Raw genomic sequence first — 17,081 nt, 5'->3', positions numbered from 1 at the left:
TTTCCTATTCTCGTGGCCAGGGCCTTCGAGAGGATTTTATAGTCCGTACAGAGGAGGGACACAGGGCGCCAGTTTTTAATCTCCTGCAGGTTGTCCTTTTCAGCAGCAGGGTGATGACCGCCCTGCGACAGGATAGGGGGAGCGAACCGGTAGCTAGACTCTCTACATTTCGAGCATGTCCTGGGCCAGAAGGTCCCAGTAGGCCTTGAAAAACTCCACTGTTAGCCCATCAACGCCTGGGGACCTCTGGCCCTGCATGCTCTGGAGGGCTGTGTGGAGCTCTTGTATGCCAACGGCGCTCCAGGTCGGTTGATCTCCGCAGAGATCTGAGGCAGTTCTTCGCAGAACTCCTCCAACAGTTCTTCATTCTCTTTATATTCCCTCTGGAACAGAGAACTATAGAAGTCCACAGCCCTCCTCCTTATCTGCCCGGTTCGCTCATATGCTGCCCCGTGTCCGACAGTAAAGAGTGGATAATTTTCCTCTGACCTTGTTTCCTCTCTAGGCCAAAGAAAAAGCCAGAGGGAGCATCCATCTCTGTGATTTCCTGCATCTGGGACCTGACCACGCGCCTTGGACTTTACTCTCCAGCAGGTTGGCCAAAGTTAGCCTTTTAGATTTGAGAACTTCAAAATACTCTCGATTTCCCGTGGTGTCAGTCGCTCCAAATCCACTATACTCATCTCCGGATCTCTGATAGATCCGGTAATGTCACACGTGACATTGACAGTGTGCTGTTGACTCAGCAGTTTAATTTGGACCTTTCCATAATCCCACCACTGCTTGATTGAACTAAAATCAGCTTTCGTTTTTCTAAAACCGGTCCAAAAATAAGTTAAAACCTCCTTAAAATTCTGATCGTAAGTCAAAGCAGAATTAAAATGCCAGTATGCGCTTCTAGGTAAAATGTTTCTGATAAAAACACTACCTAAAAGCAGCGAATGATCCGTAAAAGCCACAGGTAAGATCTGGCATGTTTTAAACACATTAAAATGGTGTTTAAAACAATAAAAACGATCTAAACGAGCTAAAGAGATTTTACTATCAACAATGTGGGACCAGGTAAACTGCCTGGAGCCTGTGTGCATCCTCCTCCATACATCCACCAGGCCATGAGACGAGACCAGCTGCTTCAAGACGCGTTGGGCCATCGGATGCAGCTCTGTGTGATTTCGATCTAAAAACTCGTTCTCAGTACAATTAAAATCCCCACTATAAAAACATAATCCTCAGTCCCGCAATCACCCAACCGTTCCCCAATTTTCTCATAAAAACGCTTCTTCTCTGCATTGGCTATCGGAGCATAGATGTTAATTAAAACAAAATTAAAAAGCTCAAACTTTGTCTTCACTAAAAGACACCGTCCTTGTATGATGTGCTCAGTCTCTATGCTAAGTGGGTAAAAGCTTTAGAAAAAACAAACCCTACACCTGCACTTTTTGAGGTGCCGTGACTCAACACTATTTCCCCCTCCACTCTTTAACCCATTCTGTTTCAGTCATTTGATCGCTATGTGTTTTCTTGTTTGAACAAAACATCAATTCTTTTCTGATTGATCATTTGGTAAACCAAGCCCTTTTTTAGCCTCCCTCGCCCCATTAAGATTTAAAGATGCAACCTTAAACGAATTCATAATGAGTAAAAGGCTAAAAACAAAATACAAAAAACAACCCGTGAGTAATGTTAAAAAGCTATTATGCATCATTAAAACTGTTTTCTAACTTTCGTCATTATTTTCTTTAACCTAAAAACCTCTGTGTCCGTAAACCCTGATACTTCTTTGTGTTTTGCATAATATCTTGCAGAGGAATAAAATATTTTTAAGTCAGGAAAATAGCTTTCTATTTTTATACCCTAAGTCCTTTCGTTCTTTTATGAATGTTCTAAAAGTTTCTACTGGGTATCTTGGTTCTTTACTCCCTTGTGACATCGAGATCTCACTGGTGTCAGAAAAACAGCTCTCCTCATCACTGCTTTCAGACATTTCTTTCCTCTCTCCAGTTACCTTATTAGCCTGCCTGCTGGCCTGCTCTGCAGTCACCACATTCCTTCTCTTACTCCGTCTCCTTGCCGGAGTACTCGCTTCCAATCCATTTTCCTCCTCTGCCTCACCCTTTTCTTTCTCTGTTCCACCTCTTGCAACTGATTTCTCACTGTTTATTTCTTTCACCTTTTCATCCACCTGTCCCTCTCCTCTCTCCCCATATCTCCACACACTAGATGTATCATGTTCTCTTTCACTCCGTCCTCCTGCCCCCCCTGTACATCTCCACTCTCCCCTTCTACACTCTCACCACCATCACCAGTCAGCCCACCACCACACACCCACCGTGCTCTCATTCTCTCTCACACACCTCCTACCACTTCCCTCCACTAACTCAACACTCACTTTCTTCAAAAACTCCCCACCTACCCTCTGTTCCCTTGCTACCGTTGACACCTTGTCTTTTCTGTTTAAAATAATGAAAAGTTGTCTCCAGTGGGAGACAACATGTTTTAACAATGGAGACTTACAACCAGATAAGATCTTTTTCACCGGTGACACCACTTTTCCATGTCTCGATAATTCCTTTACCAAAAACTTGTCGCTTATGAAAGGAGGAACATTAGATAACAACACCCTAGTGCTCGGTAATGTGAGAGGTGACACCTGTAAAAATAAACCATCAATTGATACACCCTTTCCCACCACCTGTTGTGCGTGCTCCACTTTCTCAACAAACAACACCACTGCCCCATTTATTCGTGCTGCTGACCTGATGCTCCCGTGCCCAATCAATTCACCACCGCCAAACAAACTTCCTCCACGCTGCACACAGAGCCAGCACCCACCTTGATGCCGTTCTTCCGTGTCAGCGTGGAGAAAGACCCACCACCGACAACACCCACCATTGTTGCCGTGAGACGCCGGCAAGCCAGGCACGCCCGACGGCCACACCCCAAACAAACGAACAAAAACCCCTTAAAACGTGATAAAACTAAACACAAGAAAAAACAATTAAACAAGTAAATTAAACACCCAAAAAAACAGTAAGAAAAGACAAAAGATATAGAAAACCACTCGCTCTCGAGCTCTCTTCCTCCGCTCTTCCACTCACGTCCTCCTCACACCGGAAGAAGAAGTAGAAGAAGACAAAGAGAACGACACGTGGTCTGTTTTGTTAAATGTTTGAGTGTTTCTCTAATAAATATCTCAAGTCCAGCTTATACCAGTCCAACTTAAACCAAATTTTTGGCTAATTAAAGTTAGCAAAAAAGTTTTGTGATAGTTTTGTCTTTAAAGTAAAATGAGATTGAAACTGATTTGAAAACTCGGAAAACAATCGAATCTCTGACCGGCGGTTGCCCATCTTTGTCTCACTTTTCGAGTGCTAGGTGAATGATATTTCACCCTATTTGCTCAAATTATCCAGAATAAACAATGTGAATGTCGACTGTCATAAAGTCTCCAAGAAGAAGAATAGGAGGAAGAACAATGAGATGGCGGATTCTGTTTTTTTGTTGAATGTTTGAGTTTCTCTAATAAATATCTCAGTCCAGCTTTAACGAGTTGTCATGGAAATTACAGTAAGGTCACATCTGCTAGTCATGTCATGTGAAATGTTTGTGAACTCTGACCAAAAGAATTGAATTTCTTGTAAAGAACTATTTGGGTTACTTGTACAAGGCTGGAAGGTTGTTTTCCACAGCTGCATAAGAACCAGACCGTCTTGCCCTTGTTTTCCTTCCTTATCATTGTATAAAAACATCCATGTTGTCTCTGTAGTTTGGTTGATTATTTGTCTTCAATAATTTAGTGTTTCTTTTGTCTTAGTTGTATTTTTCTCTTTTCTGCTGCAGCTTATTCTGTTACTAGGAAAAGATTTTAGGTTCTGCAAAGAGAACTGGCACTTTATGAGAAATCTGTAGCTGTAATGATCGTAGGATCCACAAGGTGGCAGTAATGCGATGACATGAATGAACGACAGTCATTAAACTCCAAAGAAGAAGACAAAGAAGAAGAAAAGGTAGAAGAAGAAGACAGAGAGGACGGCACGTGGTCTGTGTTGTTGAATGTTTGAGTGTTTCTCTAATAAATATCTTCAGTCCAGCTTAAACCAGTTAATCAGCGAGCAGTGAACTGCAGAAACATTGACGAGTTTAAAGAAATCATCGTCCAGTCGGAGGAAGAGATGGATGATCAGCGCAGACTGCTTGATTTCTCCCGGACTCCCCAGATCATCTTACACCGAATAGGTAGGAAACAGCAGCGTTTGGATGCAGGTTAAGGTCTAAATGTCTGCACCTTTCTGCATGAGGATCATTTTAGTAAACGCTCTTTTCCCGGATAAATGTTTTGTTAGCAGGTAAATGAACGCAGACATCACAATGAGAATGGCTGATTTATGGAGAGAAAATGGAGTTTCTCACAATCTGAGCTTTGTGCTGCGTCAGTTTTCGTTGTGTAGTGGAAGTAGTGTCAGTAGTCAGTTAAAACGTTGTAGCTCTGGAAAGGGACTTTGTAACGGCAGCCCCAAAACAAATACACACGTCATGTGCAAATAAAGTTGCCGAACTGAAGAAGAGTCTGTTTCGTATGGAAGCCCGTTTCCGCCACTCTTAAAAAAATAAAATAAAATTATCTCATTATAATGAGATAGTATCTCAAAATAATGAGATAGTATCTCAATATAATGAGATAGTATCTCAATATAATGAGATAGTATCTCAAAATAATGAGATAGTATCTCAAAATAATGAGATAGTATCTCAATATAATGAGATAGTATCTCAATATAATGAGATAGTATCTCATTATAATGAGATAGTATCTCAATATAATGAGATAGTATCTCAATATAATGAGATAGTATCTCATTATAATGAGATAGTATCTCAAAATAATGAGATACTATCTCAAAATAATGAGATAGTATCTCAAAATAATGAGATAGTATCTCATTATAATGAGATAGTATCTCAATATAATGAGATAGCATCTCAATATAATGAGATAGTATCTCAATATAATGAGATAGTATCTCATTATAATGAGATAGTATCTCAATATAATGAGATAGCATCTCAAAATAATGAGATAGTATCTCAAAATAATGAGATAGTATCTCAATATAATGAGATAGTATCTCAATATAATGAGATAGTATCTCAATATAATGAGATAGTATCTCAATATAATGAGATAGTATCTCAATATAATGAGATAGTATCTCAAAATAATGAGATAGTATCTCAAAATAATGAGATAGTATCTCAATATAATGAGATAGTATCTCATTATATTGAGATAGTATCTCAAAATAATGAAATACTATCTCAAAATAATGAGATAGTATCTCAAAATAATGAGATAGTATCTCAATATAATGAGATAGTATCTCAATATAATGAGATAGGAGACTGTGGAGGTTGAACCCCCTTTCGAATTGGTTCAGTCCACCTGGGCCGATTTGACGGTACCATCGGTCGCGCCTGCCGCCTGGAATCACCTAGCTAAATGTAGCTATTTACAACGGTAAGAATTGTGGTTTTGTTAATTTAAATTAAGTCTGCAATATAAGCTAGCATAGTATAAAGTAATCAATTTGTTATACTGACGACGGTAGCTAATTTTGAAGACATCAAAATTAGCTACCGGTTTCTGTTTCTTCACTTCGTCAGTGCACAACTGACTTTTCGTTGATTGTAGTTAATATCTGAGGATTACGTGGTACGTTTATTTGCTGTAATGATACATGTTCAGTCTACCACAAAGTGTAATAACTGGTGAGTAGTTCCTAGATGCTGCATCACGCTCCCAAACCATTGCGACGCCAAAACGATACCTCTAGCCTATGTATTTTTTTAAGTTAACTAAAATATGTCGTGGCATTTTATGTCACGTACTCTGTCAGAATCTCTCTCTTTTATTAAATTTTAAATACTTTATGTACCTGGTCCCCAAGCAAATAAATAAAATAATAAATAATTGTTTTGTCTGTTTGCAAATCAATTTCTTTGATTTAATCAGTAAGTTCAAGTAACAAACAAAACATTATGTGCTTGGTTTTGTACAGTGCAGGTTGTTTCAGAAAGAGAAGAGTGGATGGTGTGCACCAGCTGGATTTTCACAAGCCTTAACTCATCACACAAGCGGTATAAGTGACTTCTCTGCTATAGTGTGTTTCTCCAGTTCTCCATTGAAAGACCTTTATGCTCCTCAGACAGCTTCATTTTATGTTTTCTTTCCTTTTCTACTGCTAAAGACATTGTCAGTATGGAACGGTACAGTTCTTTGTTATTACCAATAAATTTTTCTTATCTTTTCTGTGAATTTAAAGAGGTTTCTCAAGATGTGTCCATTTAAACCACTGTATGCATAAATTTGTGTAATTACACAAATAAAATAACTGTGGTAATAGTTATTATAAAACAAAAGTTTAAAAAGATGCATTCCATTTTCTGTTCACCCTTGTTCCTATTGGGGTTGGGAGTTGCTGCTGCCTCTCCAGCTTCGTTCCAGGCGAGAGGTGGGGTCACTGGACAGGTTGCCAGTCTGTCACAGGGCAACATAGAAACAAACAGGACAAACAACCATGCACACACACACTCACACCTAGGGAGAATTTGGAAAGACCAATTACCCTGACAGTCATGTTTTTGGACAGTGGGAGGAAGCTGGAGTACCCGGGGAGAACCCACCATGCACAGGGAGAACATGCAAACTCCGTGCAGAAAGACCCCGGGCAGGGAATCGAACCTATGACCTTCTTGCTGCAAGGCAACAGTGCTAGTAACTGCACCACTGTGCAGGCCCCCTAGTAAAATCATTTCACAAAAAAATAAATAAATTGCGCGGAATTATGAATGTCCCGGCCCGGGGTCTTTCTGCATGGAGCCTGCATGTTCTGTGCATGTGTGGGTTCTCTCCGGGTTCTCCAGCTTCCTCCCACAGTCCAAAAACATGACTGTCAGGGTAATTGGTCTTTCCAAATTCTCCGTAGGTGTGAGTGTGTGTGTGCATAATTGTTTGTCCTGTCTTTCTCTGTGTTGCCATGCGACAGACTGGCAACCTGTCCAGGGTGACCCCGCCTCTCGCCCAGAACGCAGCTAGAGATAGGCACCAGCACCTCCCGCACTAGGACAATGGTGTTAGAAAATGGATGGATAAATGGCATTATGAATTATAATTAATTTTTCAGGAAAATTATAATTTGTAGTATGACTTGCTTTACATTTTTGGAAACATGATGGTCTTGTATCTTCACCTTCCAGTGTATGATCACAGAATGGATGACCTGAGTGATTTCCTGAGACAAAGAATTATTCCTGAGGAAACTATTGAGACCATGCTGAGAGAGAAGGTACAAGCTAAAAAATAAATCAGTATTTCAAAAATTACAGTTTGTTTAAGGCATGTGTCTAGCAATGTTATATAATTGAATTCAAATAATTTGCATGCAATTCTAGTTCCATAAGTTTTAAAATAAATTATTTTTTATTCTTCTTGTTTAGATTGATAGCAGTGTCATCCAACTCATGACAGATGAAGAGCTAAAGAGTTATTTGCCATCATATGGAGACTGCATCGCCCTATTAGGATACTGTAAAAGGAAGGAAACTGGTCCCCCAAACAGTCGCAAATCAAAACTGTTTGAGCGCCTGAAATCAAAGCTGGGTAAAAGGAAAACTGCCAGATGGAACTCCTGAGATGGGATATGATGACGGAGGAGTCGTCAGAGACTGTCTTTCTGAATTCTGGAAAGAATTCTATGACCAATGTACTACAGGAAACACTTAAAGAGTGCCTTTTCTGAGACATGATTATGGACAGAGCCAGTGGGAGAGTGTAGGCCGAATAATTGTTTTTGGATGGACAAGAGAGAAATATCTTCCTATGAAGATTGCACCTGTCATACTAGAGCAAGCAGCCTTTGGACAGGTAAAAAGTGATGTAGTGGAGAATTTCCTTAAGTGCATGCCTGAATCTGAGCGCTTTGTGTTTCAGTCATGGCAGTCAGACTTCAGCAGTGTTGACCAAGAGGAATTGATAGAGATTCTTGATAACTACAGTTGCAGACGAATGCCAACTGCCAGCAACGTAAATGAAATCCTCCAGGAGCTTGCACACAAAACACTTGTCCAAGAGCCTGCTTATGTTATTGAACAGTGGGCCAAAACACTCAGTAACACTGGGAACAGCTTCCAGGATCTTTCTTCAGTGTATGAAAACTTACAACCAAATGCAAGAAAAGTTTTGAAGTCCATTGTCTTTCCTCAGGAAATGAGTGGTCATCAGAAGGACATTCAAAAGTATGTTAGCACATATATCAGGAACGCAGATTTGCAGCATCTGTCCTTGTTTCTAAGGTTCTGCACAGGTTCAGACCTGTTCTTGGATAAAATTCTTATTGATTTTACAAAGATTCAAGGGTTTCTCAGAAGACCTGTGGCTCACACATGTAGCTGTGTCCTCGAGCTGTCAATCTATTATGATAGCTATCCAGATTTCAGTGCTGAAATGAACAAGGTTTTGGACTCTAATGTATGGGTCATGGACATTATTTAAAGATTTTAAAGTGATGGAGGAAAAGGAAAAAAAAAGAGATTAAGGTGGCTATTTAAAGTAACAAGTTGCCTATCAAAATCTAAGTAGATGTTTTCCCCCAATTTCCTTATCAGAATTTAAGGTTTTACAGATAACAATTTACCAGGGTGATGTTACCATTCCCAAATTTCTACAGATGTTATAAAAAGGGATCACTTATTTGTGAGAGGTGAATGTTTGTTTGTGCAGCACAGCTGTTGGTTTGTTTAAGGGTAGATTGTCAAAACTCTACCATATATGCACAAGTTCTGCAAATTCAGATCTGTTAACTGTCAGTGGAATGTCAAAATAATGGATTTTTCTTTGTTGAAAGAATACAAAATAAATATATTTTGAATAAAGTGTAGGGTCTGTTTATTTTGCTGTTGCACTGTAAACATATTTATTGGCCATAATACTGAAAAACATATATACGGTACAGACCAAAAATTTGGACACAACCTGCAAGAAAGCTCATTTACTAACCTGACAGGTCACACCTGTGAGGTGAAAACCATTTCAGGTGATGACCTCTTGAAGCTTATCAAGAGGTCGTCTGTGATTACTGTGATTTGCATTAATCATATTTACCTTTTGCAGTAATCACAGCAAAAGGTTGCTACTTTTGAAGAAACTACAATAAGGCGCTTTTTCAGTTGGTTCACACTTTTTTGGTTTAGTACACGTGTCAAACTCAAGGCCCGGGGGCCAAATCCGGCCCGCCGTAGCTTTTTATGTGGCCCTCCACAGACTACACTAAATACTAAGTGTGATTAAATATTATATTATCAATCCTATCAATGCAGTTTTTTATCTGTTTACTGCCAATTTATCAACCAATCCCTCCAATTTCTTGAGTATTTAGTTGATGTATGATTATAGTCCATGATTTATACAGCGAGTAAATAAACAGTCACATTTATTATAAGTTCCTGAAGGGAAATCTTCAATAATATTATGTAATTTTAAGAATTCATTGACATATTAACCGTTTGTGAACAGGTTTTATCAACTCATTCTGGCACAACCAGCCCTTTAAGAGCCTTCATGATCTTGATTTGGCCCAAAACGAAAATGAGTTTGACACACCTGGTTTAGTCCATATTTCCACAAGTGTTAATTCATAGTTTGATGCCTTCAGTGTGAATCTACAATGTCAATAGTCATGAAATAAAGGAAACTCATTGAATGAAAAGGTGAGTCCAAACTTTTGGTCTGTACTGTATGTCAAGAGTAATGACAACATTTGTACTCTTATCGAATTAATACCAACTGCAAACAATCATGTTGGTAGGAAAATTGTCACAAATGGTTATCTGTTAGTAATAACATGATTAAAACATTGCCTTGTACATATAACACTTTCCCCGACTAAGTAAGGGTAAGAAACAGAGAACCTGCAAATGCTGCCACTATTTAGTGCTGTTTTGAAGAAGAGGCTTGTATTTTTGCAATAATAAAGAAGATTTAATACATAGAAATTAGTAGATTGACCTTGACCTCAATGTTGAAGGAAACTAAAATGTATTAGTGTTTTTAAATAAACCATAGAAAAATTGTAACTCATTCATGCATTTAAGTTTTACAATCGCAATGTTTACACAGGACATACTGACATAATATCTGACTTGTTAACCTGGGCGATTTAGAGAAACTATTCCCTCAGCCCATCACTGATCATTTGGCGGAGTCTTACATAAAGATTAGTAATTTCATATACATCATCTGTCATTACCAGTCTGTGCTCTGTCATGAGTTCAGTGCATAAGTGAAATACATCGACGTCACAGGGAAAGTCCTTGAAATGACATTCTTCTACACATAGTTCCAGCTTTGTTAGATTAGCAGACTGTAAAAAGTTTGGAACCCCATACAGGTTGGGAACACCATGCATTAATGTGGGACGACCAGGAGGAGCCCGAGGATTATTTGTAGATCGTATTCGATGGTCATTCCATGTATGAACAACTTCATCCAGCTCCATCTGTATGATAAAAAAATTGAAAAAAATAAAATAAAATAGTTGTTAAAAAAAAATTCATGCTTATGTATTATTTGTAACTTATTTCAAATTTGTGTGCTAAAAGTAAGAAGTAAATTTATAGTACCTGTATTGTTTGTAAGAAGCAAAACTGGATCAGTGATTTGTCCAGAAAACTGTCAACAAAATAGCCGTCAGCTTTAAGCTGGTCGAAATGTTCCATCCAAAACTGGGTACATTCACTTCTTAAAGTGCACCACCATCGCTCTATCCTTTGATTTCCTGTACTCGGACCGAGAATAACAGAGTCAAAACCATTTTCATTCTCGGTGTTGTGCAGAAATCTTTGCATCGCTGCCGCATAAGTGTTCTCTGTGCCATGATCCATTCGTATCTTTTGAGGAAATCCATTATACTCCATCACAGCGTCAATGAAATAGCCAGCAATAATGTGAGGATCACTATTAGTCTTATATGCTTCGAGCCAGATCATTTTCCTTGAAAAGCCATCTATGCATCCATTAATACATATCCCATAAGGCTTTAATTTATCGTACCCATCGATGTGCCAGACATAGTTTGGTCCCCGACTGACATATAAGCGTCGTCTCAAGCGATTTTGTGCACGCAGGTCAACCCCGTTGGGATCCAATAGGCGCATCAAAAGACGTACTGTTTCTCTGTCTGTGACTATGCCAGCCATCCAACATTTCTGGTGCATCCACCTGTAGCCGTGCTGTCTCCCAGATCCTTGTAGTTGATGCTCTATAAAAGAGGCCACTTCTGCAACATCTGTCTTATTTTTTCTACGCCAAAGGCGCTTCTTTTGCAGTCTTCTCTCCAGCGTCCGGAGACTTAATTTGACATTATGGGTTTCTTCCAAAACTCCCAAAATTTCAAGATTAGTAAAACCACTTCTGAAGTATTGCTCAATGATGTTATCAATATCCATTTCTTTCTATCAAGCTGAGTATATTTCAAACTATAGGGCCAACTCAAGTTATCTCATTATAATGAGATACTATCTCATTATAATGAGATACTATCTCATTATTTTGAGATGCTATCTCATTATAATGAGATACTATCTCATTATTTTGAGATAGTATCTCATTATAATGAGGTACTATCTCATTATAATGAGATACTATCTCATTATTTTGAGATACTATCTCATTATAATGAGATACTATCTCATTATTTTGAGATACTATCTCATTATAATGAGATAGTATCTCATTATAATGAGATAGTATCTCATTATAATGAGATAGTATCTCATTATAATGAGATACTATCTCATTATTTTGAGATACTATCTCATTATAATGAGATAGTATCTCATTATTTTGAGATACTATCTCATTATAATGAGATACTATCTCATTATAATGAGATACTATCTCATTATTTTGAGATACTATCTCATTATATTGAGATACTATCTCATTATTTTGAGATACTATCTCATTATAATGAGATAATTTTATTTAATTTTTTTAACAGAGTGGCGGAAACGGGCTTCCATAGTTTCGTGAGTGCAACACTATTTGTGTGTTTGGTTTCCATCCATCCGTTTTCTAACTCGCTTATCGCGAGAGTTGCTGATGCATCTCCAGCAGTTGCATATTTAGGTTTATATTGTACATATTTCATACTTTAGTTGCACTTTTCCAACTGGATTTTCTTTCATTGTACATGTGTAAATCCAAAGTAATTCAAAGTCTTTCTATCTTGTTATTAGAGGATGATCAGGGTCTCTGCTCCAACTCTTTATTTCTAACGGGTCGATTTGTCTAATTTTAGATATTTTTTCCATGTAACATATTTTTGGGCTTCTGGGAGAAGCTTTTCACAATATAGCCCACTTTGTTTCAAACTGCTTTTGAGCATTATGGAAGAGGAAGATACGGCGGAAAGGTGATAAAACCATCAAAAAATGTTTGTTTTGGTATGTTGCCATACAAGATGGCGCCCAGCGACGTAAACGTCACACGCAGTGACATAACTTCCAAGCCTCTAGAGCAGGGGTGTCAAATTCATTTTGGTTTAGGGGCCGCATTCAGCTCAACCTGATCTCAAGGGGCCGCACAAATTAACTCATTGCAAGATTAAATAAAACTAATGAAAGTGGACTCGTTGATTTTTAAATTAAACAAATTTCACTTTTACAAAAATATATTATGAATAACTAAAGACTTTTTAAGAAAAGTATATACAATTTCAACAATAATTTTACTCAGTTAAACATTTATTTAAATGCATTATGCATAAGAACTGATCACAGTGATTGTACAAAGTTGCAAAACATTTATTCAGTTTTTGGAACTTCAAACACTGTCCTGCGTGACAAAATACATCAAACAGATAAAAATTTAGAAATGATTTAAAATCAATTTAAATCATTTCCACCCCGACTCGGTCCATCCCGACTCGGTCCATCCCGACTCGGTCCGGCGCTCCAACAACGGAGCGGAAAATGTCTTCAGATGTCGGTCATGGGCACCAACTCTAGAAACTCCTCTGACAGTCAACATCAACTCCACGAATAAATATGGCCAGTTGAGCGACATCTGCAACATCAGTACTCTCTCTCATCAATGGCAACAGAAAATGCCAGAAATGACTCCGTTTTTCGTTTGAGCTGGTTGTCCAAATTTGCCGATAGTTCTGAAATCCTGTCTGCGACGGTATTTCTAGTCAAGCTAATATTGGAAAAGCTTGTCGCTTCTCAGGACACAACTTGAGCAGCTTCAGCATGCAGTTCTTGCCGAACTCTCCCTTACAGTGAGGCTTTGATGCTAACGCTATTTGGCTAGCAGTTAGCTAGCTGGCTTTCACCGCAGCATCACTGGCCTCGACTCTGGGTGAAAACAGATTGCTGTTTCCTCAGACCGTCAACATTTCATTTATCTTCTGATTTCTCAGTTCTCCTTGCAAGTGCTTGTATTTTTCACCATGCTGAGTTTCATAGTGGCGGTGAATATTGTATTCCTTAAGCACCGAAACCTGCTGCAGGCACACAAGGCACACGGGTTTTCCATTCACCTGCATGAACAAATAAGCAGTCAATTTTTCTTGAAAATTCCGACACTCTGTGTCTACTTTTCTCTTTTTTGAGAAAGACATGTCGTTGATGAGGCTGCCGGGGCCAAAATAACACGCGGATGAAGCGATAGAATCGAAGCTGTTTACAGAACCTGAAGCTCATTTGAGAATTCTCCAAATGTCAGGTGGATTTGTTGACTGATGTGTATCTCTGTCTACGCTGTTGAATTTTCAATGTTATTTTGTTCATTTGTGTCTTAAACTGTGAACAATTTCTACTATTTACTTCAGTAAAGTTAACACTTATTCTTTTTATCTGTTTGCTTATCCAGATTCCCTGAAGTGTAACGTTTATAACCAGGAGAGGAGATCCACTCTGGACCAGGAGGAGTTAGAACCTCTGCAGGTGAAACAAGAACAGGAAGAGCCAGAAGATCATCAGATAAAAGAAGAACAGGAGGATCTAGAACACCTGCAGATAAAAGTGGAAGAGAAAGAAGTTTACTGCAGTCAGGGTGAAGAACAGATTGCATTAAAACAGGAGACTGATACCTGCATGGTGGTTCCTGTTGATCAGCAAACATACCAAACTGAATCAGAACCAAACAGGAACCAAGACATGTTAGAAAAGCCTGATGAAACTGAGAACCAACATCAGGACAAAAGAAAACCTTTATCAGGTGCCATCTGTAAAAAACAATTGACTGCCAAATATGCTGTCAGTGATCATATCAGAATTCATGAGTGTGAAAAACCGTTTTCATGTGTGAACTGTGGAAAAAGTTTTTGTCGAAAACAGCATTTAACTCAACACATGAGGATTCACACTGGTGAAAAACCGTTTTCATGTGTGAACTGTGGAAAAAGTTTTAGTCAAAAACAGCATTTAACTCAGCACATGATGATTCACACTGGTGAAAAGCCGTTTTCATGTGTGAACTGTGGAAAAAGTTTTAGTGAAAAACGGGCATTAACTCAGCACATGAGGATTCACACTGGTGAAAAGCCGTTTTCATGTGTGAACTGTGGAAAAAGTTTTTGTCGCAAACAGCATTTAACTCAGCACATGAGGATTCACACTGGTGAAAAGCCGTTTTCATGTGGGAATTGTGGAAAAAGTTTTAGTCAAAAACAGGATTTAACTCAGCACATGATGATTCACACTGGTGAAAAGCCGTTTTCATGTGTGAACTGTGGAAAAAGTTTTAGTCAAAAACAGGATTTAACTCAGCACATGATGATTCACACTGGTGAAAAGCCGTTTTCATGTGTGAACTGTGGAAAACGTTTTAGTCAAAAACAGCATTTAACTCGGCACATGATGATTCACACTGGTGAAAAGCCGTTTTCATGTGGGAACTGTGGAAAAAGTTTTCGTCAAAAACAGGATTTAACTCGGCACATGAGGATTCACACTGGTGAAAAGTCTTAAAAGTTCACTATAAATGTCATTGTAATAAAAATGTGTTATTTACTGGAGGGTTTGCATCTATAAAGTGGTGGAATTTTTTTAATTAAGTTGTTAAATGTGATATTTATTTGCACCAAGGATGTGTGTTTGTAGCAGTAGGAAGCAGGCCGATTTGAGAAGCAAAATGCCTGAAGCCGCAGCTACACTGATAGCTTGACTAGACGAAAAATGCCAGTCAAAAAGAAAATGTTATCACCTTAGCAGGAGAATGGATCAAAGACTAGAAGTCCTGAGAAACTCTTGTTTTGTAGCCCAGAGAAACAAGAAACAAGAGAAAAGTTTTTATAACCTCAAGAAATTGACAGACAGGATCTTCAAGAGCTACGAAAATGTGCTTGGAAGACAACAGCTGCATGGATGCAGGATGACAACATTGTTTGAGCAGAGACTTGTGACTGAAATCTGGTCTCCTTCTATGCAAATGATTTGTAAGCAACGCCTCAATGTAATAAATATTGAGTTGTATGAGAGCACGTTAGAACTGGCCTGGAGACGGAGATAGCAGACGTCCTGAAGCTGGCTCTCCATTCAATTCTATTGCATTTAAAACTTCAACTGTATCTCTTTCATCATATTGTGAAATGTTTGATAAATGTTTTCTGTTCAGATCCAACAGTTTCCTTGAGAGATTTTCTTACTGTCGTTTTGTAATTGTTTTGCTTACAAATATATTCATGCCTTACAATAAGTAATTATCTTGTTTGGATTAAAAACATTTAATCATTCTTTTTCAGCGGTTTCATTTATGCATTATAACAAGTAATCGTCTCACAAAGTTTCAATGTTCCAGAATCTTATTGTAGCATTCATATTAATATTATAATATTGTGCTTTTAATGCTTCTTGGGATTTATTTGAACATTGTTCTGCAAAAGCAGTGAAAAGGTCAACTGCCATTCTCAGTGCTCTTGTGGACCATTGTGACTAATTTCATGCATTAACAGAGTTTGACTGGACATGGACTCCCTTCCAGAACATTCTCATAAGATTGGACTTGAGGAATTGATTTGTATTATTCTATTCTGTATAGAGAAAGTGTGAGGGATGGATGATGTTTATCTTAATACACTAATTATCAAAAATACAATGTGCTGTTATGCACTGATGTTACATTTTCTTTGATGATTAGATAAAAAAATCCATTTAAAAACTTTATGAAATCACTCATTGATTGTTCATGATTTTTTAAAAGTTTGGTTGATTATTATTGTCTTCAGTAATTCTCTGTGTGTCTTTTGTCTTAGTTGTATTTTTGTTTTTTCTGCTCTTTTCTATTACGAGGAAAACATTTCACGTTCTGCCACGAGAAGTGGCACTGAGAAAAATCTGTAGATGTGATGATCGTAGGATCCACAAGGTGGCAGTAATGCAATGACATGAATGCAGTTAGTCATAAAACCCCAAAGAAGAAGAAGACAAAGCAGAAGAGATGAAACGAGGTTATGGCTGTTCATAACAGAATTATTTAAATCTGAAGACAAAGGTATAGTTTGGAGAGGAAGCAAGAAGATTTGGAAAATTAGGTGGGATAATGAAATAAATGGAAGGCATTTATATACAATTGATGTAGTAATGGTTAGAGGAATAAACAGGAGGGAGGAGATAATTATGAATAGAATAAGAACCAGTCAGTTTTTTTAAATGGAACTCTTTTTAAGATGGGGAAACATCTTACTGGTTTATGAAGTTGGTGTGATTCTATGGAACATGTTTTTATTAGGTATAGAAAATATGTAAATCAAAGATACGAGAATTTGTGACATAGATATGAGGATCCAATAGGTGGCAGTAGTGCAAGAGCAATGGATACAAACTGCCGTTACAATGTAAAGAAGAAGAAAAAGTAGTAGAAGAAGAAGAAGAAGAAGAAGAAGAAGAAGAAGAAGAAGAAGAAGAAGAAGCCAGAGAGGCACATGGTCTGTGTTGTTGAATGTTTGAGTGTTTCTCGAATAAATATCTCCAGTCCAGCTTAAACGAGTGAATCAGCGAGCAGTGAACTGCAGAAACATTGACAG

The 17,081-nt window shown here is 38.2% G+C and overlaps 1 protein-coding gene and 1 long non-coding RNA gene across 2 annotated transcripts; both read left to right on the top strand.

Moving 5' to 3' along the window:
• The first annotated feature begins 5,897 nt into the window (after nucleotides 1-5,897).
• LOC129355927 (uncharacterized) lies at nucleotides 5,898-7,553 on the top strand. The gene is made up of 3 exons (XR_008605335.1): nucleotides 5,898-6,135; nucleotides 7,255-7,343; nucleotides 7,495-7,553. It is a non-coding gene; the product is annotated as an uncharacterized LOC129355927 (long non-coding RNA).
• Nucleotides 7,554-13,938: 6,385 nt separating this feature from the next.
• Nucleotides 13,939-15,739, top strand: LOC129355919 (gastrula zinc finger protein XlCGF8.2DB-like). The gene has a single exon (XM_055025563.1). It carries the CDS (start codon nucleotides 14,152-14,154, stop codon nucleotides 15,025-15,027), a length of 876 nt encoding a protein of 291 aa, XP_054881538.1. The 5' UTR covers nucleotides 13,939-14,151; the 3' UTR covers nucleotides 15,028-15,739.
• The last annotated feature ends 1,342 nt before the right edge of the window (nucleotides 15,740-17,081 follow it).

This window comes from Poeciliopsis prolifica, unplaced genomic scaffold (assembly GCF_027474105.1).
Source record: "Poeciliopsis prolifica strain line A6 unplaced genomic scaffold, Auburn_PproV2 SCAFFOLD150, whole genome shotgun sequence".
Taxonomy (NCBI): domain Eukaryota; kingdom Metazoa; phylum Chordata; class Actinopteri; order Cyprinodontiformes; family Poeciliidae; genus Poeciliopsis; species Poeciliopsis prolifica.
This window is presented reverse-complemented; position numbering and strand designations above follow the sequence as displayed.